The sequence below is a fragment of the Dipodomys spectabilis genome, unplaced genomic scaffold (assembly GCF_019054845.1).
Source record: "Dipodomys spectabilis isolate Male_0828 unplaced genomic scaffold, ASM1905484v1 ptg000648l, whole genome shotgun sequence".
NCBI lineage: Eukaryota > Metazoa > Chordata > Mammalia > Rodentia > Heteromyidae > Dipodomys > Dipodomys spectabilis.
The window spans coordinates 169,989-194,637 of NW_024871325.1; the positions used below are offsets into that span (position 1 = coordinate 169,989).

Consider the following 24,649-nt stretch of genomic DNA (forward strand, 5'->3'; position numbering starts at 1 on the left):
AGGGCAGAGGCAGCAGTTTTTTGCTAGAAACATCTGGCCGTGGAATTCGGCAGTAGTTCTGGCAGTAGCCGGGCTGCGCCCTGAGGTTGCTTTGTCTGGTGGGGCAGGAGGGAGTGTTCTTGAAGCAGGGACTTCCTGGAGAAGGGCCATGGAAGAGGTGGCCACTGAGAGGTTGGGGAGGGCAGATGCCCACGGTAGATGGGACTGGACGCGCTGGTAGGGATTCTGGCCGCACAGGGCGCAAACAACGTGGGCAGAGGCGCCTGGAGTGAGGATCCCAGGCATCTCCCACAAGAGGGCACCCTGCTGGCTCCCAGTGGTCACTGTGGCCACCCTGGCCCACGCCGTCCTGGGGACAGGGGTGGGGGGTGTGGAGAGTGCTGAGTGATGGACACAGGTCTGATGCCCCCAGAGCTAGCCTCTGGTGGTCAGTGTGGGCTGGGGCTCCGGCCTGGACCTCCGCAGCCTGAGCTTGGACAGCTCGCTGGGGGGAGGGAGCAGAACGGAGACCCCCAGGGGGAGCCGGGCGTCTTTCTCTTGGTCAGCCCAGGTGAGGGAGCGCCACGTCCAGCCGCTGACTCCTTCCCCAGTGCTCAGTTGGGTGTAACCTGACTCTGTTTACACCTATTCTCCCTCAGGTGAGCGCTGGGTGAAAAACAGAACTGACCCCTCTCCCAAAAACAGGCCGGCCGCGGAGGCTCGCGGGAGTCCTTGCACAAGAGGTCAGCATCGCGGTGGCCTGCGGCGGGGAGCCGCGGGCCCTCGGGGTCCTCTGGCCGCGCTGGCCGCCCCGACCCGGGGAGAGCGCGCAGCAGGAGGCTGCGGGGCTCGAACCCGCGACCGACACCCAGGCCGGGCGCGTCTCCGTCCCGGGCTCCGGGGATGACCGGCCGCGTCCCGGCGCAGCTCCCTCCGCGCCCCAGGCACCGGCCGGGCACGCGGGGGCTCCGGACGCGCGACCCACGGCGCCTCGCCCCGCCCGGCCGGGCCGGCCCAGGCCGGGGAGCGGCGGGGGGGGGGAAACTGAGGCCCGGGGCGGGCAGGCCCCGTTAGCCGCGGGCCGGGGCAGCGCCCGCCGGCTCGCGGGCGCCCGGGCCCTGGCCGCGGGCCACGCCGGGGGCGCCCGGGGCGGCGGAGGCGGATGTGGGCGGGCGGCGCGGGCGCGGGGCGGGCGCGGGGCGGGGAGAGGGCGGGCCGGCGGCGGCGGCGGCGGCGGCTCCGAGCGAGGCGGCGGGCGGCCGGCCCAGCGCAGCGGCGCCGCATCCCCGACCCCGGGACCGAGCAGCGCGCAGCGGGGGCCCCCGGCGTGGCCCCGAGTCCCGCCCGCCGCGCCGCGCGCCCGCCGCGCGCCCGCCGCGGCCTCCAGCCCGCCCCGCCCAGCGCCGCCCGCGGGATGCGGAGCGGCGGGCGCCGGAGGCCGCGGCCCGGCTAGGCCCCGTCGCCCGTCCGCACGCGGCGGCCCGGTGAGTGCCCGCGCCCGCGCCCGCGCGCCCCCCGCGCCCCCCGCGCCGCCGCTTTGTTCCCGGCCGCGGACGCCGCGCGCAGCAGGAAGTGGCCGAGCGCGGCCTGGGCGTGGGGCGGCGCGGCGGCCGCGGAGGCCCCGCCGGCGCGGGGCCCGGCCCGGCCTCCTCGTGACCTTGGCGGCCGCCGCGCCCGGGCCCGGCCGGGAGAGGGGCGCCGCGGCGGGGGGAGCGGGCGCCCGGGCGCGGCGGGCGGGCCGGGCAGGGGACCTCACTTCCCGTGGACGGGGCGCCGTGGCGGGGCGCCCGGCTGGCCCACAAAGGCCGAGCCGTCCCGGCTGGAAGCCGCCTGCCCTCACCGGGTGGGTTCCGGGGCCTGAGGAGCTGCCCACCCCACCCCACCCCACCCCACCCCAGAGCCCGGGCCTGAGGAGCTGCCCACCCCACCCCACCCCACCCCACCCCACCCCACCCCAGAGCCCGGGCCTGAGGAGCTGCCCACCCCACCCCACCCCACCCCACCCCACCCCACCCCACCCCACCCCAGAGCCCAGGGCCTGAGGAGCTGCCCACCCCACCCCACCCCACCCCACCCCAGAGCCGGGGCCTGAGGAGCTGCCCACCCCACCCCACCCCACCCCAGAGCCCGGGCCTGAGGAGCTGCCCACCCCACCCCACCCCACCCCACCCCACCCCAGAGCCGGGGCCTGAGGAGCTGCCCACCCCACCCCACCCCACCCCAGAGCCAGAGCTGCCCACCCCACCCCACCCCACCCCAGAGCCGGGGCCTGAGGAGATGCCCACCCCACCCCACCCCACCCCACCCCACCCCAGAGCCCGGGCCTGAGGAGCTGCCCACCCCACTCCACCCCACCCCAGAGCCAGAGCTGCCCACCCCACCCCACCCCAGAGCCGGGGCCTGAGGAGCTGCCCACCCCACCCCACCCCACCCCAGAGCCAGAGCTGCCCACCCCACCCCACCCCAGAGCCGGGGCCTGAGGAGCTGCCCACCCCACCCCACCCCACCCCAGAGCCAGAGCTGCCCACCCCACCCCACCCCAGAGCCGGGGCCTGAGGAGCTGCCCACCCCACCCCACCCCACCCCACCCCAGAGCTGCCCACCCCACCCCAGAGCTGCCCACCCCACCCCAGAGCCGGGGCCTGAGGAGCTGCCCACCCCACTGCACCCCACCCCAGAGCCAGAAGAGCTGCCCACCCCACCCCACCCCAGAGCCGGGGCCTGAGGAGCTGCCCACCCCACCGCACCCCACCCCAGAGCCAGAAGAGCTGCCCACCCCACCCCACCCCACCCCAGAGCCGGGGCCTGAGGAGCTGCCCACCCCCCCCCCCCCAGAGCCAGAAGAGCTGCCCACCCCACCCCTCCCCACCCCGGAGCCTGGGCCTGAGGAGATGCCCGCCCCACCCCACCCCACCCCACAGGGGCCTGAGGAGATGCCCGCCCCACCCCACCCCACCCCACAGGGGCCTGAGGAGATGCCCGCCCCACCCCACCCCACCCCACAGGGGCCTGAGGAGCTGCCCACTCCACCCCTCCCCACCCCAGAGCCTGAGCCTGAGGAGCTGCCCACCCCACCCCAGAGCTAGAGGAGCTGCCTACCCCCCACCCCAAAGCTGGGGCCTGAGGAGCTGCCCATCCCAGAGCAGGGGCCTGAGGAGCTGCCCACCCCAGATTGGGGACCTTAGACCCATGGTGGATTTGGTCAGTGATGCCTGCTGGCTTCTAAGTTCCACCTGGGTGGGACCGTGGGGCCCTGAGGGGCTAGGCCTGGGCTCTGTGGTCAGAGACCTCCCCTCATGCCCTCTCCCCCGCCACTTTGACCAGCCAAAGTGAAGGGTGGGCACCTTGGGGTGGCCCAGAGCCTCAGGGGTGGGGTCTCCACAGAGTTCCCGGGTAATCAACCTGCGGGCCTGGGAAGGCCTCGGGTACAGGGCAGCCCTGCCCCTGGCTGTGACACTGGCTGCGCACACTGGATGTACACACATTGGCGTGCACACACTGGCTGTGCACAGGGTATTTTTACACACAGCTCTGGACAGCTGTCTGACTGGGTGGCAGGCCTCATCCTGGAGTGGGGGTAGGGACCGCGAGGTCTCCCGTCCAGCCTCTGCCTCCAGGCCTGGCTCCCTGGGTGTCACCTGGGTGTCTGAGCCCTGCTGGGCCTGACTTCCTGCACTCTGGTTTTCCCCGGGCCAGATGCAGTCTTCCCTGTCTTGGTAGTGGGGCCTTTCTGCTCTTCTGCCGGTGACAGGGACAGTCTGGGTGTTTAGCCTGTGCCCAGGAGACTAGAGAGGTGTCCTGGTGGGAGTCGTGTCCTGTCTGCAGTGGTCTTGCCTGGCCCCCTCTCCAGCGAGGGGCCATCTGGGGGATAGCCCAGGCCTGCTGGTGGAAGTGTCCAAGGGCTCTTCCTCAGAAGGCCCCATGTTGGTGATGTGGGAACTGGGTCTTGAGGGATGCCTAGGAGTTCTTCCAGTGGAAGAGCAATGGGGGAGGACTTGTAGCATCCACAAAGCATGCTTTGGCTAGGGTGAGCTGGTGGGCCACGGCAGGGCCTGGGCTCCTATGGGGCCTGCCCATTTGCGGGCTCCTGAACGCTGTAATTGTGGCTCCGTAACCGCCCTGCACTGGCTGCTCATCACCAGCAAGTTGTCTGAACGTGTCTTTGTCCCTGGCGCCTGGTATAGAACCTGGCAGAACCAGGGACCAGGGATGCCCGGTACACGTTGGCTGAATGAATAAGCCAGATTCAGAGGGGCAGGGACTGTGGTTTTGGTGGGGCCTGGGGTCGACCGAGGGGCTCTGTGCTCTGCTCTGTGGCAGCTAGCTCATCCCTGTCTTCGTGTGGAGCTTTGCTCTCCCTGTGGGAGCAGGGAGCCCGGGCCTGCCCCGGGGTCCCAGCTGAGGGGTGGCGCTCACTACCGTAGTGGACCGGAGCCACCGGAGAGCTGCGTGGAGGCGGCAGCCCAGCAGCGGGGCCGCCCGTCTGGTTGGGGGCCTCCTGGAGATGGGGGTGGTGTGCCACAAGGCCAGGAGCCGGGCGTGAGCGGGTGGCAGGTCTGAGACTGGGAGGGCAGCGTGTGTGGCAGCCTTGAAGGTTGGCTCTCAGTGGCTGCGGCCTGTCTGACCAGTCAGCGGGGAGAGGGGGAGGATGTGGCCCCGGGGCTGGAGGGGATCCACAGGCAGGAGACCCGCCGAGGGCACCAGGGAGCGGATCCCAGGCCGGACACGGCCTTACCGGGGTTTCTCTGCTGCTTCTTCCAGAGGCCTGGGCGCGGCCTGCTGAGAGGACCTGAGCACCCTGGGGTCCCCGGCTTGCGGGGACACGGGCACCATGAACGACGGGGCCATTGTGAAGGAGGGCTGGCTGCACAAACGAGGTGAGCCCAGTGGGGTGTGGGCCGGGGGGGCTGGGTCTCCCGGAGCCACCCTCCTTCAAGGGGGGCTTTGGTAGTGCGGTCTGAGCACGCTGACCCCAGGGGCTGCTGTCCTTGGTGTCCCAGGACGGACTGGTGTACCCCCTCATAGGGGCTGTGGTCTTTTGGGGGACCTGGTGGGAGCAGCTGTGGGGCTGCTGGACCGTGGGCACCGCTCCGGCCTCCCTGGCTTTCCTGGAAGGGGTGGAGGGCGCGGGCAGGCCCAGGGCCTGCGGGCCGGCTCCTAAGAGCAGCCGCCTTCCCGCTCAGCCCGGATTCCCCAGCTCAGGGCCTCCTTCCTCACCGCCAGGAGCCTGGGAAGGGGCCGGCTCATGCGGGGGCTGTGAGGGCTGGGCTCTGCACCGTCCTTGCGTCCAGCTGGGGTGGGGGGAGACCTGGTGTAGATGCCAGCCACGGCACCTGGCCCAGGACAGCGGTGGCCAGCCTCTCCAGACTTCCTCTCCTGCAGGCCTCTTCATTCCCTGCCCTCAGCTCAGTGCTCCTGCCACCCCCACGTCCCCTCCCGCACATGGTGCCCATCAAAGAGGTGGGGCAGAAGTGGGTATTGGGAGCCTGGGTTTTACAGGCTGCAGAGGAGCTCCTGGGGGCTGCAGGAGCAGGGAGAGGAGGCTGAGTGTGGAGGGCCGCGGTGGTGAGACATGGGGCCCTTGGGGCTTGAGCCGGGATTGAGGATGTGGTTGGCGGTGCATCGAGCTCACAGGGAGAACAGAACACAGGCTCTGCCAGTAGCCGGGAGGGGCTGTCAGCCTGAGGTCCGTGGGGCGCCGCTTCCCCTCCCGGTGGGCAGGGGGCTGCCACCTGCCTTCTGTTCCCGTTGTTCCCGGGACTCTCGCTGCCTAGCCCTCCCAGGCCTGTGCTTGCACCTTTCCAGCCTCTGACCTGGGGCCCCTCCCCCCTCTGACCTGGGGGACCCTCCCTCCTCTGACCTGGGGACCCCCTCCCCTCCTCTGGCCTGGGAACCCCTCCCCTCCTCTGACCTGGGGGCCCCTCCCCCTCTGACCTGGGAGCCCTCCCCCCTCTGACCTGGGGCCACTCCCCCCTCTGACCTGGGGACCCCTCCCCTCCCCTCCTCTGGCCTGGGGACCCCTCCCCTCCTCTGACCTGTGGGCCCCTTCCCCCTCTGACCTGGGGGCCCCTCCCCTCCTCTGACCTGGGGGCCCCTCCCCTCCTTTCCTCTGTCCCCCCCCCCCCCACTTTTTTGGCATGTGTTTGTTGAATGACCTAAGATTTAGGACTGACGGAGAAGTTGTGCGAGTCTTGTTCCTGGTCCTCGGTGATGAGCCAGGCCGGGCCAAGCGCCCCTCTGGGCCCGGGGAAGGCCCGGCTGCCCCTCAGGGTTGTGGCTTCTGACGGCTCTAACTGGGCTAGCACGTCAGGACGGCTGACCTACTCTTCTCAGGCCTCAGCCTCCATTTGTGCAGTGCTGGTGGTGGGTGACAGCCAGGGGAAGGGGTGTCCCCTTGTGGACACCTTGCGGACGTGGTGCGGACCCACAGCCCCCGAGGCTGAACCCTCATGCGCGTTGCCTGCCAGCGGCTTGCGCTGCCCTTGTGGGCCTTCCCTGCCCGGTGGGTGTGGGGTGGGGGGTGTCCTCCACACGGGTCATTGGCCATCTCTGCAGCTCCCGGCCCAGGCTTCCTGGACCCCATTGGAAGGATGTCACCTCTGGGGAGTGATCCCAGTGTCTAGACCATTGGTGATCTTGGCCAGAGTGCTACAGGAACACAGGTCCCAGTCTGAGGGTCTGGACCAGAAGCAAGTCAGCAGGGCATGGACCTGCAACTGGACCTTCGTGTCCTCTTCTGCTCCATAGGAGTGGGGCTGTGGGGCTGTGAGCCTCAAACCGTGAGGCCAGAGCTAAGTAGAGGTAGCCTGCCAAGTGGCAGGTAGATGGACAAAGAAGATGGGCTTGGTGGACGGGGGGACGGGGATTGGTGGACAGAGGACAGGGCGTGGTAGACAGTAGGGGTGGGCTTGGTGGACGGGGAGGGGGACAGGGCTTGGTGGGCAGAGGACAGGGTTTGGTAGACAGTAGGGGTGGGCTTGGTGGATGGGGGGACAGGGCTTGGTGGACGGGGGGGCAGGGCTTGGTGGACAGGGGGGACAGGGCTTGGTGGACGGGGGGACAGGGCTTGGTGGACGGGGGGACAGGGCTTGGTGGACGGGGGAGACAGGGCTTGGTGGACGGGGGGGACAGGGCTTGGTGGACGGGGGGACAGGGCTTGATGGGCAGAGGACAGGGTTTGGTAGACAGTAGGGGTGGGCTTGGTGGACGGGGGGGACAGGGCTTGGTGGATGGGGAGGGGACAGGGCTTGATGGGCAGAGGACAGGGTTTGGTAGACAGTAGGGGTGGGCTTGGTGGACGGGGGGACAGGGCTTGGTGGACGGGGGGGGACAGGGCTTGATGGGCAGAGGACAGGGTTTGGTAGACAGTAGGGGTGGGCTTGGTGGACAGGGGGGACAGGGCTTGGTGGACGGGGGGGACAGGGCTTGGTGGACAGGGGGGACAGGGCTTAGACAGGGGGGACAGGGCTTGGTGCTGCTTGGGCAGTCCACCTTAGGACGTCTGGTCACAGGAGCTCAGGCAAGGCCTGGGAGCCAGCTTGGGGTCATCTCTGGCTGACCACATCTCCAGCTTCAGTTTTCGGATGGCGGACGACTGTGCTGGGGCCTAGGGGCATGTGCTGTGCTTTGGGATGAGGTCATCCTGAAGTCTGGCCCGGCCCTGCTCACCTGCCCTGTGGCCTGCCAGGTGTGGGCCATCCTATCCCTGTGAGAGGGGCCCTGGCCGAGCCTGCTGCTGGGGCCCCATTCTTGTCCACTCGGCCTGTCCCTGGGCCCACAGGAGGTGGCTCGGCCAGCCGGCCAGGAGGGACCAGAGGGAGGCCTAGGTGTGCGGCTGGGGTTGAGGGGCTGGGCTGTGAGTAGAAGGGGCGGGGAGCAGCCTGGCTGCACTGCGAGGCAGCTGGGGGGCAGGCCTGGGTAGCCTGTGGAGGGCGGGATCCCTGCCTGGAGCAGTTGCCTGCGTGCAGGGAGGTGTGTGGCTGCACGAGTAGGCCCGGTGGGCTGCGTTGTGTGTGGTGCTGTGTCTGTTCCTGGCACAGACCCTCCGCATCCAACTCCTGCTCCTCTCCCCTCTGCTCCACGGCAGCCCAGGCCCTGGCACTAGCCTTCCCGAGCGCCATGGCCCTGTCCCGCCGCTCCCCCCCACCCCCCGTCCTCCTCCATCCCAGGAGGCCCCACTCTGGAACAGGGCACAGGGGGAGGGGCTTGTGGGGCTGGGCCTCGCCACCCGGGGCACAGCTGGGTGAGGCTGCTGACTGCCCGGCTGCGTGTTGGCACCTGTGGGCGGGGCCACAGAACCTCCTGGGCCCTCCCTTGGGCTGTTGGATGAATTGGCTGTGTCCAGTGGCCCTGCAGTGGTGTGGGCCAGGCTCATGTGCCTGAATGCCTGGTGTGCAGATCAGCGCTCGAGGGTGGGAGAGGGTGCGGGGAGGCTGCAAGGGGACGGGGCGCACAGGACGGCTAGACGCTGGCTGCTGGCGGAGGGGACAGGTGTGGGCTGGTGGCTGCAGAGCGCGGCTGTGTGGCTGTGACAAGACTTGGCCTGTGCTGGGCCGTTTCCTGTTTTGTGAGCATACTGAGTTCTCTCTTCAAAACAAACAACAGAAGAGGAAGCTGGGAGGCCTTGAAATGGGGAGCGAGGGTCGATGCAGCCTAATCTGGACCCAGTGCACAACACTGGTGACACTCCCTTCTCTGGCCCTCTGGGACAGGGTGTCCTTGGGAGTTGGTGGAGCTCACAGAGCCACCTGGGCCCTGGTGCTGCCTCCTGACCCCACTGGCCCTGGGGTGGTGGTGGTGGCGGAGCTGGAGCGCCTCCCCCTGAGATTCATGGAGGTCTGGAGAGAGGTAGCACTATTGTGTGCACAGACAATTCCCAGACCTGCCTGCTGCCCCCTGCCCCGGCCAGCAGCCTGGCATCAGGCTGAGTCCTAGTAGTGTCCTGGGAACAGGTGGAGGGAACTGGCCTGGCTGGGCTGGTGTCCCCTCTGCCCGGCATAGCCAGGCCAGGCTTGGGGCCAGCGCCTGTCCTGTGCTGTTCTTAGCGAGAGCCACTTTCCAGTGGCGCAGACCACGTCAGGCTCTGCTCCTTCAGTGCTCTTTCCAGGCAGCTCCCAACCCAAACCTGCGCCCCCTGCTGGCAGGCTGGGGGAGGGCCCTGTGTCTGGAGCCACACCCAGTGCCCAGTGGGATGGACCATTCTTTCTTTCTCCCCACAGATACATTTTTTAAACCTTAAGAAATATCTGGGCACCCGTGGCTCACGCCTCTAATCCCAGCTACTCAGGAAGCTGAGATCTGTGGATCTCAGTTTGAAACCAGCCCAGGCAGGAAAGTTGGTGAGACTTTTATCTTCAATTAACCACCAAAAAACTAAAAGTAAAAACCAACAAAGCCACGCACTGCTGGCTCCCGCCTGTAATCCTAGCTACTTGGGAGGCCGAGATCTGAGGCTTGTGGTTCAAAGCCAGCCTGGGAAAAAGTCCCTGAGATTTCTTATCTCCAGTTAACAACCAGAAAAACAGAAGTGGTGCTGTGGCTCAGGGACAGCGCCCAGGCCCTGGGTACAAGCCCTGTGACTTACCAAAACAAAACAAAAACCTCACAGAAGTGGAGCTATGGCTCAAGTGGTAGTATGAGCAAAAAAAATTTAGGGATAACACCCAGGTCATGAGTTCAAACCCTGGGGCCAGCAAAGAAAGAAAAAGAGAGAGAAAAGAAATGACTGCGTTTCAGAGACACTGCTGCTGAGGGAGCAGGCCTGCTGGCGGATGCTGTGGCTGTGGGCCTGAGTGGAGAGGTCCAGGCTGGTCCCCTCAGGCAGCGCATGAGTGAGGTGGGTGGTGGTGTGGGGCTCAGAAGGTGACCTGGAGGGGCCGCAGGCCAGAGGCTGGCCTGGAGCGGCAGGAGGGAGCTAAGGAGCTGGGGTGCTCCAGCCAGGTCACTGTGCTGGTGTGTATGTGGGGGGTGGGGGGCTGTGCCCCAGATCCCTTTCCCTCAGCTGATCTGTTGCTGTCCACAGCCATGGGAAGAGCTTCCAGCAGGCCTGTGACCCCAGGGGTCCCTTTCTCTAAGCCCTGGTTTCCCCAAGGAGCGAGTGGGCACAGTGGCCCTGCCCTCTCTGCTTTCCTGAGTGTGGGGTGGGCCCCTGCTGGAGAAAGGCCCTGAGGGCTCAGCAGCGCACGAGCCCTCCCTGGGCCGAGTGCGGGCGCTCCTCCTGCCCAGCCTGGCTCTGGTCGCCAGGCCCATCTGTGTGGCACCCTGCAGGTCTGTGAACCGTCGGACTGTGGGTCCAAGCAGAGCCTTGGAGATGACCGTGCTGCCCGCTCCCAGCAGGCGGCGAGGGCTGGGTGTGTGCAGGCCCTGGGCGGCCGTCAGCGGGCTGCTTGCTCAGTGTGCTGGAGAAGGTAAATGGGTAGCCGGCAGCTGTCGGTGGGATGGATGTGTGGGCGGCGGGGGACCGTGCGGTCGCCGCTGTCAGCTGGCACCCGCTCTCCGGGCCTGCTGGGGCTCACTTTGCTGTGGAGAAACAGCTCGGTGCCGCCTGGCGCCCTGCCAGCTGCCGCCTGCCCCTGCTGCCATCGAAGCAAAGTGCCTACCCAGCAGTTCCCCGGGATGGGGCCCGGAGGCTGGGGGGTAAGGGTGGGGCACAGCCCGCTTGGCTCGCAGGGGGCAGTCCCTGTGCTGTGCTGCTGGGGGCCAGGCGGGGCAGCAAAGCCCCCCCCCCCCCCAGCCCCCTCCAGGGCCGCTTTCCTGCCGGGACAAGTGGGAGCAGAGGCCCGAGCCGGCCCGGAGGTTGTGGGGCAGGCCCAGGCCACCTCCTGGCCAGTGGCCGGACCTGGCAGGCGCATGGAGGAAGCCATGCTCAACGAGTGAGGGGCCGAGGCCCGGAGGCCCCAGCGTTGGTGTGGACACAGATGGGCTCAGGCTGGACACTGGACTTGGCACTGTTGGAGTGGGAGCTGGCCCAGCCTCAGCCTGGATTTTCCTGAAAGGCAGATTTGGCCTTGCCTGTCTGCTGGCATACAGATCCACAAGGCTTCATCTGGAGGCCAGGGTGCATGGCCCGGGATGTGGGTCTGCGGGACATGGGTCTGCCCTGTGGGCTGTACGGGTGGTGGCCGGCATGGCCTGGGACGTGGGTCTGCCCTGTGGGCTGTATGGGCGACGGGAATGACCCAGGACATGGGTCTGCGGGACTTGGGTCTGCGGGACGTGGGTCTCCCTGTGGGCTGTATGGCAGCGGGCATGGCCCAGGATGTGGGTCTGTGGGATGTGGGTCTGCGGGACGTGGATCTGCGGGACGTGGGTCTGCCCTGTGGGCTGTATGGGTGGCGGGCATGGCCCAGGATGTGGGTCTGCGGGACTTGGGTCTGCAGGTTGTGGGTCTCCCTGTGGGCTGTACGGGTGGGGAGTGTGGCCTGGGATGTGGGTCTGTGGGATGTGGGTCTGCGGGTTGTGGGTCTGCCCTGTGGGCTGTACGGGTGGTGGCGGGCACTGCTCCCCAGCTGGAATTCTCACATGTGCTCAGATGGAGCGCCTCCGTGGATGTTGAGGTTGGGGACCCTGAGGGGCTGTCGCTCTTCGTTGGGGTGGGGTTTGGTAAGAGGCTGGTGGAGGGAGAGCTTGGGTTGCCACTGACTGCCGTCTCCCCTCCCCCACAGCAGGGCCCAGGAGCCAGCAGCTGGCCCCCGCCTGCATACTGTGTCTAGGATGGGCCACTGTCCAAGGGCTGGGGCCTTGGGGGCATGGTCTGAGCTGGCCACCTGTGAGTGTTCGTCTGGGCTGAACTCGGCCGACGCTGGCTCAGGGCGGTGCGTGGCTGGCTGGATTTGAGCGGGAGATAAGGTGGGCTCTGGTGTCGGTCGCCCAGGGCCCCCTCCTCGCCAGGATTTCTGTGCTGGTCCAGCGGGCGAAGGCTGGAGAAGCGCTGGCTGCTCCCTCGCTAGTTGTCTCCTAGGCTCCGTGGGCTCTCCTGTGGGGATGGGAGGGAAGGGCGTGGGAGGTCCTCACGGGCCCTGGGGCTCGGCACCCCTCAGCCCCTGCCAGGAGCGGCCACGGGCCCGCCCTGTCCTGGGTCCCAGCTCCTGCGCAGCCCTGGCCTCAGCTGGCTTCTAGGTAAGAGCTGGTGAGGCAGTCGGGGCCGGGCTGCTGGCGGTGGAGTGGACCGAGGGTGAGGTCCGGGGCGGGGCGCTGGGCAGAGGCAGCAGGTGGCGGATGGAGATGGATTTTGGGGCACGCTGCCGCGCTCGTCAGCCCCCCGCGCAGCCAGCTTCCTGGGGAGCAGCAGCTGGCGGGATGGGAGGCACTCCATCAGGGGCCGACAGCTCCAGACTGGCATCGGCGGGTGGCATGCATGGTGGGCGGCTGGGGATGGGTGGGCTGGGCTGTGTGTGCCCCCCCCCCCCGAGCTGTTCTCTCCCACCCGTACCCTCCCCGCCCCCCTCCCTGCCCCAGGTTGCCCGTGGCTCCAGGGACTCATGAGTGACGACCCTGTTCCACGTTCCCAGGGTGTGGGGCAGAATTGCTGGGGCCTCAGCCGTCTCCTGGAGGGTTGGCACGGGCCAGGGGAAGTGTGTGGGGATGGGAGGTGGGGTGCGTCCTGGGGTGCTGGTGACCTTGTGTGCACTATGGGCCAGGGAGATGCAGCACAGTCCCACCTTCCCCTGGGAGGGGCCCTGCCTCACTAGGGTTGATGCATCTGGCTGGGTGGGAAGCCTTTTGCTTCTTTTTCCCCCTGACCAGGGCTCAGGTCCTTCCTGCTTCCCCTGGACCCAGCTGGAGGAGGCTGGGCTTAGGAGGCTGCTCCCAGGATGTTGGGTGGGGGGGGAGGGGAGGGTCATCAGTGTACCCCACAGATGTGCTGGGACCTGGAGTCCCTGCTGCCCACACTGACCGGAGGGGCCTGACATACGTGCAGGGGCAGGCTGTGCAGTGTGCAGGTCCCACCCCGCCAAGCCTGGTCCTTGGCTTGCTCTGGAATGCTGAGGCCTGGCGTGTTCTTTGGGAAGGCTGAGTGTAGATGAGGGCTGGCAGGTGGCCGGGGCTTCGGGGAGAGGCCCAGCCTCCATGCCCCCGGGCCCCGGGAAACAGTGATTTGCTCCTGGACCCTGGGCTGGCCCAGCAGTGCCTGAGCGCCTGGCCTGGTGGCTGTTTCCCTGGGGGGCTGAGGCCTCCGTCCCCGCCGTGCAGGCGGGACCCAGTGTGGTGACAGGCGTAGCTGTCCAGGCTCAGGTGTGACCGGAGGACCCAGCCCCCAGGCTAGAGGACCCCAGCTTCTTGGCCCAGTGTCCCCTCAGATGATAAAGTTGCCTAATCAGTCCCCTGTTGTTCAGACTCCTTGCTCGGCAAAATGTAAATGAAACATTTTTTCCGGGTGTCAGTATGAAAAATGACAGTCTCCAGAAGATCACAGGGACATCTGCTCCGATTCCTCTGTGCGAGCCCGTTTCGGGCTGATGTTGCAAAACATGAGGGGAAATGTCCTCGTGTACCTGGGTGGCCCGGGCAGGCCGTGGCTGCCGCAGCGCAGGTCTCGCTGAGTGCCCGGGGCCCAGCCGTGGAACCTCCTGGGACTTGGCCATGGGTGGAGCAGGGTGGCACCCTGGGGCCCAGGGATGGCACCTTGTCTCAGGACCTTCTGGGAAGGCCACATGGCGGCCCGGACCTCTTCCCTGCCCGCTACCTGGGCCTCTTGCTGTGTCCAGCGGTGGTCTTCACGGGCTCTGTCCCTTACCTGGCGTCTCAGCATGTGGCAGGGGCTCTGCAGCAGGCCGTGGCTGGCAGGAGTCCACTCACAGCCCCACCCGCTGTCTCCCATCGCAGGTGAATATATCAAAACCTGGCGGCCACGCTACTTCCTCCTCAAGAGCGACGGCACCTTCATCGGCTATAAGGAGCGGCCGCAGGATGTGGACCAGCGGGAGTCCCCCCTCAATAACTTCTCTGTGGCACGTAAGTGTCCCCTAGGCCACCTGCCCTAGTGGGGGTGGCTCCCCACTGAGTCCCGTCAGGCTCCCTCCCAGGCAGGCTGCCCTGCTCCCTGGCCTCTGCTGGCGGTGGGGATGGCCAGCCGTTCTGTTCCTGGTGTGTGCTCTAGCCAGGCCTGTGGTGACAGCCTGCACCGGGGTGGATGGCTGCAGCTTCTGTCACGTCCAGGAAGAGCGTCCTCCCCAGAGGCAGACAGGGTGGGCGGCGCCTGCCTCGGGATGGGCCGCAGGGCTCAGGCAGGGGGTGGCAGCGGCGGGGCATCCTGCAGCTTTCTGCCCACCAGGGCTGCGTCGCCGGGTGCTGGAGAGGGCGGCTGCTCTGCCAGTCTGCTCTCAGGCCACCGCCCCATGTCCAGCTCTGCCAGGGCCGGCCGAGGGGATGGTGGGCATGGTGTGTGGCCCAGTGGCTAGTAGGGTTTGGCTGTGGGAAATCAGCGCGTGGTAGGGAGTGCCAGCGGTAGGCTCTACCCTGTCAAGCTGGGGTCCTGGGGTCACCCCAGTGTCTCTTTATGTTCCCTGCCCTGGGGCATGGCTCCTAGACCAGAGGAGGCAGGACCTCTATCCTCAGTGTCTACAAGCAGAGACTTGGCTGCTCTGTCACAGGTCCCCAGACCTGGCCCTGCTGTGGGTGGGTTTGGGGTGAGATCTCTGCCGCAGGGGCCTTGCTCGTGCCAGGGCCGGGACCCTGGCTGAGGTGTTTCCCTGGTGAGCTTCCTGCGTATGCTCACTGGAGTCCTAAACCTCTGCTCCTTTGGCCCCAGGCTTGGTGGAGCCAGGGTGTCTGGCGGTCGGAGCCCAGGGCCTCCATCCAGGACGGGGCCTTGGAGGTGGAGGAACTGTGTGCCTCTGTGTACGCCAGGGCGGGGCCTGGCTGGGGTGGCAGCCAGCCCAGGTGCAGCAGCAAAGCAGAGGGAAGGACCTCGCTCTGGAGGAGAGGCAGCTGCCCAACAGCGGCAAAGTTGGGCCTTGAAACAAGTCACTGATAGCTTGCATCCAGCAAAGAGCCAGCATGGGTGGGGAGCTGTGCTTGCCTTACGGTGTCCTTGGAGGCTGGCGTCCCATTTGGTGGCCTCTGACAGGCTCAGGGAGCAGGAGGCTGTGTGCTGGGGGCAGGCCTGGTGTCCGCCCTCCCCTGCTCTGTCGACATGGGCCTTCTCCTGAGGCTAGCCCCTCCTGCTGGCCTGGCAGACTGCCCTCTGCCCACTCAGTAGGACCCAGCCGGACTTCACTGCTAGGGCCCCTCTGCTGGTCCCAAGTTCCACCTGTCTCAGTCCTGCTGAGAGGCCTCCTGTTACACACCAGCTGCCCACTCCCTGCAGGGCCTGTTCTGGCCCCATGGCTGCCTATGGCATTTCTGGTGTGTGCTCTCCTGGTGTGCGTGCCCTCCTGGTGTGTGTGCTCTCCTGGTGTGTGCGCTCTCCCGGTGTGTGCGCTCTCCCGGTGTGTGCTCTCCCGGTGTGTGCGCTCTCCCGGTGTGTGCGCTCTCCTGGTGTGTGCTCTCCTGGTGTGCGCTCTCCTGGTGTGTGCTCTCCTGGTGTGTGCGCTCTCCCGGTGTGTGCGCTCTCCCGGTGTGTGCGCTCTCCTGGTGTGTGCGCTCTCCTGGTGTGTGCTCTCCTGGTGTGTGCTCTCCTGGTGTGCACGCTCTCCCGGTGTGTGCGCTCTCCCGGTGTGTGCGCTCTCCTGGTGTGCGCTCTCCTGGTGTGTGCTCTCCCGGTGTGCGCTCTCCCGGTGTGCGCTCTCCCGGTGTGTGCTCTCCTGGTGTGTGCACGCTCTCCTGGTGTGTGCTCTCCTGGTGTGTGCTCTCCTGATGTGCACGCTCTCCCGGTGTGTGCTCTCCTGGTGTGTGCACGCTCTCCTGGTGTGTGCTCTCCTGGTGTGTGCTCTCCTGGTGTGTGCGCTCTCCTGGTGTGTGCTCTCCTGGTGTGTGCGCTCTCCTGGTGTGTGCTCTCCTGGTGTGTGCTCTCCTGGTGTGTGCTCTCCTGGTGTGTGCTCTCCTGGTGTGCGTGCTCTCCTGGTGTGCGCTCTCCTGGTGTGCGTGCTCTCCCAGTGTGTGCGCTCTCCTGGTGTGCGCTCTCCTGGTGTGTGCTCTCCTGGTGTGTGCTCTCCCGGTGTGCGCTCTCCCGGTGTGCGCTCTCCCGGTGTGTGCTCTCCCGGTGTGTGCACGCTCTCCTGGTGTGTGCTCTCCTGGTGTGTGCTCTCCTGATGTGCACGCTCTCCCGGTGTGTGCTCTCCTGGTGTGTGCACGCTCTCCTGGTGTGTGCTCTCCTGGTGTGTGCTCTCCTGGTGTGCGCTCTCCTGGTGTGCGTGCTCTCCTGGTGTGCGCTCTCCTGGTGTGCGCGCTCTCCTGGTGTGCGTGCTCTCCCGGTGTGTGCTCTCCTGGTGTGTGCTCTCCTGGTGTGTGCTCTTCTGGTGTGCGCTCTCCTGGTGTGCGTGCTCTCCTGGTGTGCGCTCTCCTGGTGTGCGCTCTCCTGGTGTGCGCTCTCCTGGTGTGCGTGCTCTCCTGGTGTGGGCTCTCCGGGTGTGTTAGCCCCCCCAGATGTGGGTTAGAGACAAGGAAGAAAGGCCCTGGGGTTGCCGATGGTGGCGTGTCAGGCGAGTGCTCTCGGTTGCCTCTTGGGTCCAGAGCAGAGCTTCCCAGATGGAATGGGGGTTTTGTCTTGTTTCATAAGAAGATAGGCTTGGGGAGGGGATGAACTCACTCCCTGTGCTGGTGGGGGGTCCAGGGACACGTGCCAGGGGCCAGGACTGGAGGCTTGTAGGGACGAGAGGGGCTTGCACAGACAGCTGTCCCGGCTCTCCCAGAATGCCAGCTGATGAAGACCGAGCGGCCCAGGCCCAACACCTTCATCATCCGCTGCCTGCAGTGGACCACAGTCATTGAGCGCACCTTCCACGTGGAGACGCCCGAGGAGCGGTATGGGGGCTGCCCGGGGCCACGCGCGATGGGCCCCAGGCGGCGGGCGCGAACTCTGCTCCCAGTGCCCAGGCCCTCCGCACCCTGTCCTCGTGTGGGTGTGGGTGGGGAGCAGAAGCTGCGGGGAGAGGGGGAGAGGGAGGCCTCATCGCTGGATGGAGCGCTGAGGCGAGGGATGGGACCGGTGTTCCGGTGTTCTGGAGGGTTCCTGTGAGGGCAGGGGTGCTCCTCCCCTCCCCCCCGCGTGCTTGGGGTGGGTGGGTATCTGTGGAAGACAAGCCACTGCGGGTGCTTGAGGCCTCCCCGGCTCCCACAGGGAGGAGTGGACAACCGCCATCCAGACTGTGGCTGATGGACTCAACAGACAGGAGGAGACCATGGACTTCCGGTCAGGCTCACCCAGTGACAACTCGGGGGCCGAGGAGATGGAGGTGTCCCTGGCCAAACCCAAGCACCGTGTGGTAAGCCCCGCCCCTCCCCTCTGCCAGGGGCAGCGGGAAAGGGGGCTGTGGTGGGTCCCGCAGTGTCACCGGTCAGTGGGATGTGAGCCGCCAGCCTGGGCCTCGGCTCCGCCACAAGCCTCAGTCCTTGCCCGCCCCCCCTCCCCGGCCTGTGGGCTCTGCCCTTCCCTGGACCCAGTGCTCTGTGGGGCAACTGGAGGTCCCTGTCACCGTCATGCATGTGTGTCCAGCCGGAGGCTGCAGCGGGTAGCTGGGCCTTTGGTTTGGGAGTCCTCAGAGCGTAGGCAAGCAGGCTGTGGCCAGAGGGCTAACCCGTCCGCACTGCCCACAGACCATGAACGAATTTGAGTACCTGAAGCTGCTGGGCAAGGGCACCTTTGGGAAGGTGATCCTGGTGAAGGAGAAGGCCACGGGAAGATACTACGCCATGAAGATCCTGAAGAAGGAGGTCATCGTGGCCAAGGTGTGGGGAGGGTGTGCGGCGTGGTGGGGGGGGCATGTGGCATGCCGGGGGTGTATGTGGCTGGGGCGGGGGAGGCGGGATGCGCAGCGGGGGGGTGGGGGCGTGTGGCGTGCCGGGGGTGTGTGTGGCGGGGGGGTGGGGGCGTGTGGCGTGCCGGGGGTGTGTGGCCCGGGCCCGGGGGGGGGGGGGGATGCACGACGTGCGGGGGGTGTGTGGCCCGGGCCCGGGGGGGGGGGGGGGGGGATGCACGACGTGCGGGGGGGGGGGGGTGGCCTGGGCACGGGGGGGGGGGGGATGCACAAGCGGGGTGTGTGTGGCCCGGGCCCGGGGGGGGGGGCAGGATGCATGACGTGGGGGGGGGGGTGTGGCCCGGGCACGGCGGGGCAGGGCAGGGTCACGCAGCACACGCTCACTGGCTGTGGTCTCCAGGATGAGGTGGCGCACACACTGACAGAGAACCGTGTCCTGCAGAACTCTCGGCACCCCTTCCTCACAGTGAGTGGGGTCCGTGGCCGAGGCGAGAGGGGTGGGTGCGCACAGGGCTGCCCCTGGAGCATGGTGTCCTGGCTCCTGGGCACATGTGAACACCCTGAGGACTTCAGCGAGGCTGAGGGGAGGCCAGCTGTGGTCTGACGGAGGCCGGGGGCCGTGTGCGCGCCGGCTCAGCGTGCCGGACACTGGTCTTTCCACACGGCTGAGGCTCTGGCAGCCCGGTTCTCCCACGCCGCCCTGGCTGTCCCAGGTAGCGCTCGGGGAGGCATGCTGGGCCTGTTCTGTTCTGGGGGCTCTGCCCAGGAGGGTGTGTGTCCAGGGGGGCCCTGTCTTGGGAATGGCTCGGCCCGGGAGGGGTTTACCGTGCACAGTTCTGAGTTCCAGGCACACTGTTAGTCCCAGGGTTTTGGGCAAACTAGGAACTATGGGGGGGAGTGGGGTCCCTTCCAGCAGACACTTGTGGTCCCAGTAGGAAGGCTACTTGGGAAGCTGAGGGAGCTGGTGCTTAGTCCTTGCTGACTTCTTAGTGGTTTCGGTGCCCAGATCTGACAGTCAACTTTGCGATACCCATTTCCCTGAGCATGCGGCCCCGTTCCATGCCAATCGCTTCTGCGGGCCTCACCGCCACGTGGCCTGTGGCCGTGGCTCCTGCCCGGCGGGGCCGCTCTAGCCGTCCATCTGTTTCAGGCCCTGAAGTACTCCTTCCAGACCCACGACCGCCTCTGCTTCGTCATGGAGTACGCCAACGGCGGCGAGGTGGGCCGGGGTCCAGGGTGGTGCGCAGGGTCTCCTCAGGAGTCACAGCGGGTCTGTTTGTGGGGTACTGTTCCCACGAAGTTGGGGTACCCAGGCTCCCCTGGGTCGGCTCCTCAAGCTCCCTTCTGCACGCAGCTCTTCTTCCACCTGTCCCGCGAGCGCGTGTTCTCCGAGGACCGGGCCCGCTTCTATGGCGCCGAGATCGTGTCGGCCCTGGACTACCTGCACTCGGAGAAGAATGTGGTGTACCGGGACCTCAAGGTGCGCGCTGGCCAGGACGGGGCGGGGGCGGCGGGGGCGTGCGGGCCGAGCCTCCGGGAGCAGGGCAGAGTCGCACTGACCGAGGCCCCGCACAGCTGGAGAACCTCATGCTGGACAAGGATGGGCACATCAAGATCACTGACTTCGGGTTGTGCAAAGAGGGCATCAAGGACGGGGCTACCATGAAGACCTTCTGCGGGACGCCCGAGTACCTGGCTCCTGAGGCAAGCCGTCTGCGGGTTGCCCTCCCCCGCCCCCCCCCACATCCCCCTGTCCCGCCTGGGGCCCCCCCCCATATCCCCCCGTCCCGCCTGGCCCTCCCCACGTCCCCCCTGGCCCCCCCACATCCCCCTGTCCCGCCTGGCCCCCCCTACATTCCCCCTGTCCCACCTGCCCCCCCCACATCAGCCTGTCCCACCTGGGCCCCCCCACATCAGCCTGTCCCACCTGGGCCCCCCCACGTCCCCCCTGGCCCCCCCACGTGTCCCCTGTCCCACCTGGGCCCCCCCACGTCCCCCCGTCCCGCCTGGGCCCCCCCACGTCCCCCCGTCCCGCCTGGCCCCCCCCACGTCCCCCTGTCCCGCCTGGCCCCCCCACGTCCCCCCTGTTCCGCCTGGCCCCCCCCCCACATCCCCCTGTCCCGCCTGGTCCGGCATGTGGTGATGTCAAGGCCCCCACAGGTGCTGGAGGACAATGACTACGGCCGGGCGGTGGACTGGTGGGGGCTGGGCGTGGTCATGTACGAGATGATGTGCGGCCGTCTGCCCTTCTACAACCAGGACCACGAGAAGCTCTTCGAGCTCATCCTCATGGAGGAGCTGCGCTTCCCACGCACGCTTGGGCCCGAGGCCAAGTCCCTCCTGGCCGGGCTGCTCAAGAAGGACCCCAAGCAGAGGTGAGGGCTGTGGCCGCCAGCCTCCCCCCCCCCCCCCCCCCGGCCAGGGACCATCCAGCTAGGCCACCCCGCCACGCGCCCGGCAGCGCTGCTCTGCCTGCCCGAGGCCGCCCGTGGCCAAGGCAGACCCACGCCCAGACCCGGGCCCCGAGGTTGCTGCCCATGACCCTGTCACCCGGTGAGGGGCAGTGCTGAGCCCTGGACTATTGCCGCCACAGGCTCGGAGGAGGCTCTGAGGACGCCAAGGAAATCATGCAGCACCGCTTCTTCGCCAGCATCGTGTGGCAGGACGTGTACGAGAAGAAGGTACAGCCTTGCTGCCCTCAGCACCGCGCGGTGCAATGTGCACTGCTGCTCTCTAGTTTACCCACCCTCCTCCTCCCTCCCTGTGCACTCACACCGACCCTCCTCCCTCCCCCATACACTCACACCGACCTTCCTCCCTCCCTCGTGCACTCACACCCACCCTCCTCCCTCCCCGTGCACTCACACCCACCCTCCTCCCTCCTCCTTCCCCTGTGCACTCACACCCACCCTCCTCCCTCCTCCTTCCCCTGTGCACTCACACCCACCCTCCTCCCTCCTCCTTCCCCTGTGCACTCACACCCACCCTCCTCCCTCCCGGTGCACTCACACCAACCCTCCTCCCTCCCCGTGCACTCACACCAACCCTCCTCCCTCCCCGTGCACTCACACCAACCCTCCTCCCTCCCCGTGCACTCACACCCACCCTCCTCCCTCCCCCATACACTCACACCGACCCTCCTCCCTCCCCCATACACTCACACCGACCTCCCTCCCTCCCTCGTGCACTCACACCCACCCTCCTCCCTCCCCGTGCACTCACACCAACCCTCCTCCCTCCCCTGTGCACTCACACACACCCTCCTCCCTCCCCGTGCACTCACACCCACCCACCTCCTTCCCCTGTGCACTCACACCAACCCTCCTCCCTCCCCGTGCACTCACACCCACCCTCCCTCCTCCTTCCCCTGTGCACTCACACCCACCCTCCTCCCTCCCCGTGCACTCACACCCACCCTCCTCCCTCCCCGTGCACTCACACCAACCCTCCTCCCTCCCCGTGCACTCACACCCACCCTCCTCCCTCCCTGTGCACTCACACCCACCCTCCTCCCTCCTCCTTCCCCTGTGCACTCACACCAACCCTCCTCCCTCCTCCTTCCCCTGTGCACTTACACCCACCCTCCTCCCTCCCCGTGCACTCACACCCACCCTCCTCCCTCCCCTGTGCACTCACACCCACCCTCCTCCCTCCCCGTGCACTCACACCCACCCTCCTCCCTCCCCTGTGCACTCACACCCACCCTCCTCCCTCCCCGTGCACTCACACCCACCCTCCTCCCTCCCCGTGCACTCACACCCACCCTCCTCCCTCCCCGTGCACTCACACCCACCCTCCTCCCTCCTCCTTCCCCTGTGCACTCACACCCACCCTCCTCCCTCCCCGTGCACTCACACCCACCCTCTCTCCTCCTTCCCCTGTGCACTCACACCCACCCTCCTCCCTCCCCGTGCACTCACGGTACCAACCCTCCTCCCTCCCCTGTGCACTCACACCAACCCTCCTCCCTCCTCCTTCCCCTGTGCACTCACACCAACCCTCCTCCCTCCCCGTGCACTCACACCCACCCTCCTCCCTCCCCGTGCACTCACACCCACCCTCCTCCCTCCCTGTGCACTCACACCCACCCTCCTCCCTCCCCTGTGCACTCACACCCACCCTCCTCCCTCCCCGTGCACTCACACCCACCCTCCTCCCTCCCCTGTGCACTCACACCCACCCTCCTCCCCTTCTCTGTGCAATTATGCCACTCTCAGGGTTGCTACAGGTGTCTGTTGTTAAACCCACATTTATCCTGCACTTAGCGACACACCAAAGCCTGGTGTAGATGCCAACTCCCAGAGGCCTTTGCTGGAGCCTGTCTTCCCTGTGCGAAGGGTCTTCACAGGGCTCTCCTGAAGGCTGGCCAGGCCTCCTTCTGTCCCTCCTCCTGTGGAGGGCCGAGTACCACCCCCTCCCCAGTGCCTCCGTGGAGCCTCACCCGGTGCTCCACACCCCACCACAGTCCTGGGCAAGGACGGCCTGCCCCGGCCAGCGCTGCTTTTCTGTTTTGGGGAGACCAGGAAGGGACTGCTGCCCACTATACAAGTTCCTGCGCTCAGACACTCACTGCACAGGCCCCGCACTCAGACACTCACTGCACAGGCCCCGCGCTCACTCACTGCACAGGCCCCGCGCTCAGACACTCACTGCACAGGCCCCGCGCTCAGACACTCACTGCACAGGGCCCGCGCTCAGACACTCACTGCACAGGGCCCGCGCTCAGACACTCACTGCACAGGCCCCGCGCTCAGACACTGCACATGCCCCGCGCTCAGACACTCACTGCACAGGGCCCGCGCTCAGACACTGCACATGCCCCGCGCTCAGACACTCACTGCACAGGGCCCGCGCTCAGACACTGCACAGGCCCCGCGCTCAGACACTCACTGCACAGGCCCCGCGCTCAGACACTCACAGCACAGGCCCCGCGCTCAGACACTCACTGCACAGGCCCCGCGCTCAGACACTCACTGCACAGGCCCCGCGCTCAGACACTCACTGCACAGGCCCCGCGCTCAGACACTCACTGCACAGGCCCCGCGCTCAGACACTCACTGCACAGGCCCCGCGCTCAGACACTCACTGCACAGGCCCCGCGCTCAGACACTCACTGCACAGGCCCCGCGCTCAGACACTCACTGCACAGGCCCCGCGCTCAGACACTGCACAGGCCCCGCGCTCAGACACTCACTGCACAGGCCCCGCGCTCAGACACTCACTGCACAGGCCTCGCGCTCAGACACTCACTGCACAGGCCCCGCGCTCAGACACTCACTGCACAGGCCCCGCGCTCAGACACTCACTGCACAGGCCCCGCGCTCAGACACTCACTGCACAGGCCCCGCGCTCAGACACTCACTGCACAGGCCCCGCGCTCAGACACTCACTGCACAGGCCCCGCGCTCAGACACTGCACAGGCCCCGCGCTCAGACACTGCACACGCCCTGCGCTCAGACACTCACTGCACAGGGCCTGCGCTCAGACACTCACTGCACATGCCTTGTGCTGATACACTCAGCACTGTTTGCCTTTGAGGGACCCCAGGATTTCAACCCTGGCCCAGGCTGATGGGGTCCAGCCAGGTGCAGACCCGCCATTAAGCTGATGTTCTGTGCTGTGACCTTTGCTGGTGTCCAGCCTGCCATGAACGTCCAGAGCTAGCCACACAAGGCTGGGTGGGCTGGGCCTCCTCCAGCTTCCCTGCAGCATAGACGCCCTGGTCCCTACCCACCTTCCTGTTGTCTCTGGCCCTGTCCACCCATGACTCAAGTGGCAGCACAGCCACCAGGCTGGACCTGGGGCTGGCTTGAGGGTCCTGCCTCACATCGGTTGTGCTGTCCGCTTGACTGCTGTGCGTGCTGGGCAGGCACCCTTTGCCCCTGTCCTCTCCCCTCCTGCCCATGAGAAAACGGGCACGGAAACCCAGGAAGAAGGGGACGGGCCATCCCTGCTGCGGGGAGACACAGTAGGGCAAGTCCGTGGAGCCGGGCCGCACCCCCTGCCCAAGCAGCTACTGCTGGGCGCCCCCAGCCGCTGCGTCTCCTGGGTGGTCAGGCCTTCCTAAGGATCTGGGCCCCCCTGTGCTGTGCTGTGCTGTGCTGAGCAGGCCGACAGCCCGCACCTTCCCGCCCTCTGTTGCAGCTCAGCCCGCCTTTCAAGCCCCAGGTCACATCCGAGACGGACACCAGGTATTTTGATGAGGAGTTCACAGCCCAGATGATCACCATCACGCCCCCAGACCAAGGTAGGGGCTCCCCTCCACAATGCCACCCTCTGGGGGGCTCTCAAGAGGCTTGGAGAGGCACCCTCTGGAGGGCTGGAGGGAGAGTGGGCCAGCACGAAGGGCTGGTGCCCTGCGGGCCCAGGCCTGAGCCGCCTCCTGCCTGCAGATGACAGCATGGAATGTGTGGACAGTGAGCGGAGACCCCACTTCCCCCAGTTCTCCTACTCGGCCAGCGGCACAGCCTGAGGCCCGGGAGAGGCCATGCAGCCCTGTGGCCCTGCACAGCCGACGCCTCTGGACAGCCGGCGGAGCTCCTCGCCAAGCATCTGGGGTGGGAGGGAGGGCGGCGGGCGGGCGGGCGGCATGCCGCCTCCTGGCCAGGTCAGGAGGGAAATGGTCCTGCGGGTTTTGTTCTTAATTTATTTCATCCAAGTTCTCCAGACATGGCCTCGGCCCTCGGAACAATTAGGTTCACGTAAGGACTTCTGCCGCCATGTGCAGCTTGGGGCCCCACAGGTCCCCTCCCTTCCCCACGGAGCCCTCCAGCCCGGTCCCCGGGAGCCCCATGAGCAACCTCACGGTGGTGTG

At 67.2% G+C, this 24,649-nt stretch overlaps 1 protein-coding gene across 1 annotated transcript; it reads left to right on the forward strand.

The window, feature by feature from the left end:
* The first annotated feature begins 1,424 nt into the window (after positions 1-1,424).
* Positions 1,425-24,391, forward strand: Akt1 (AKT serine/threonine kinase 1). Its single transcript, XM_042671613.1, has 14 exons — positions 1,425-1,463; positions 4,741-4,856; positions 13,804-13,932; positions 16,770-16,881; positions 17,198-17,342; positions 17,674-17,805; positions 18,235-18,300; positions 18,985-19,053; positions 19,189-19,314; positions 19,410-19,538; positions 19,995-20,209; positions 20,428-20,515; positions 23,980-24,082; positions 24,228-24,391. Exons 2-14 carry the CDS (start codon positions 4,811-4,813, stop codon positions 24,305-24,307), a joined length of 1,440 nt encoding a protein of 479 aa, XP_042527547.1. The 5' UTR covers positions 1,425-1,463; positions 4,741-4,810; the 3' UTR covers positions 24,308-24,391.
* Positions 24,392-24,649: the final 258 nt, after the last annotated feature.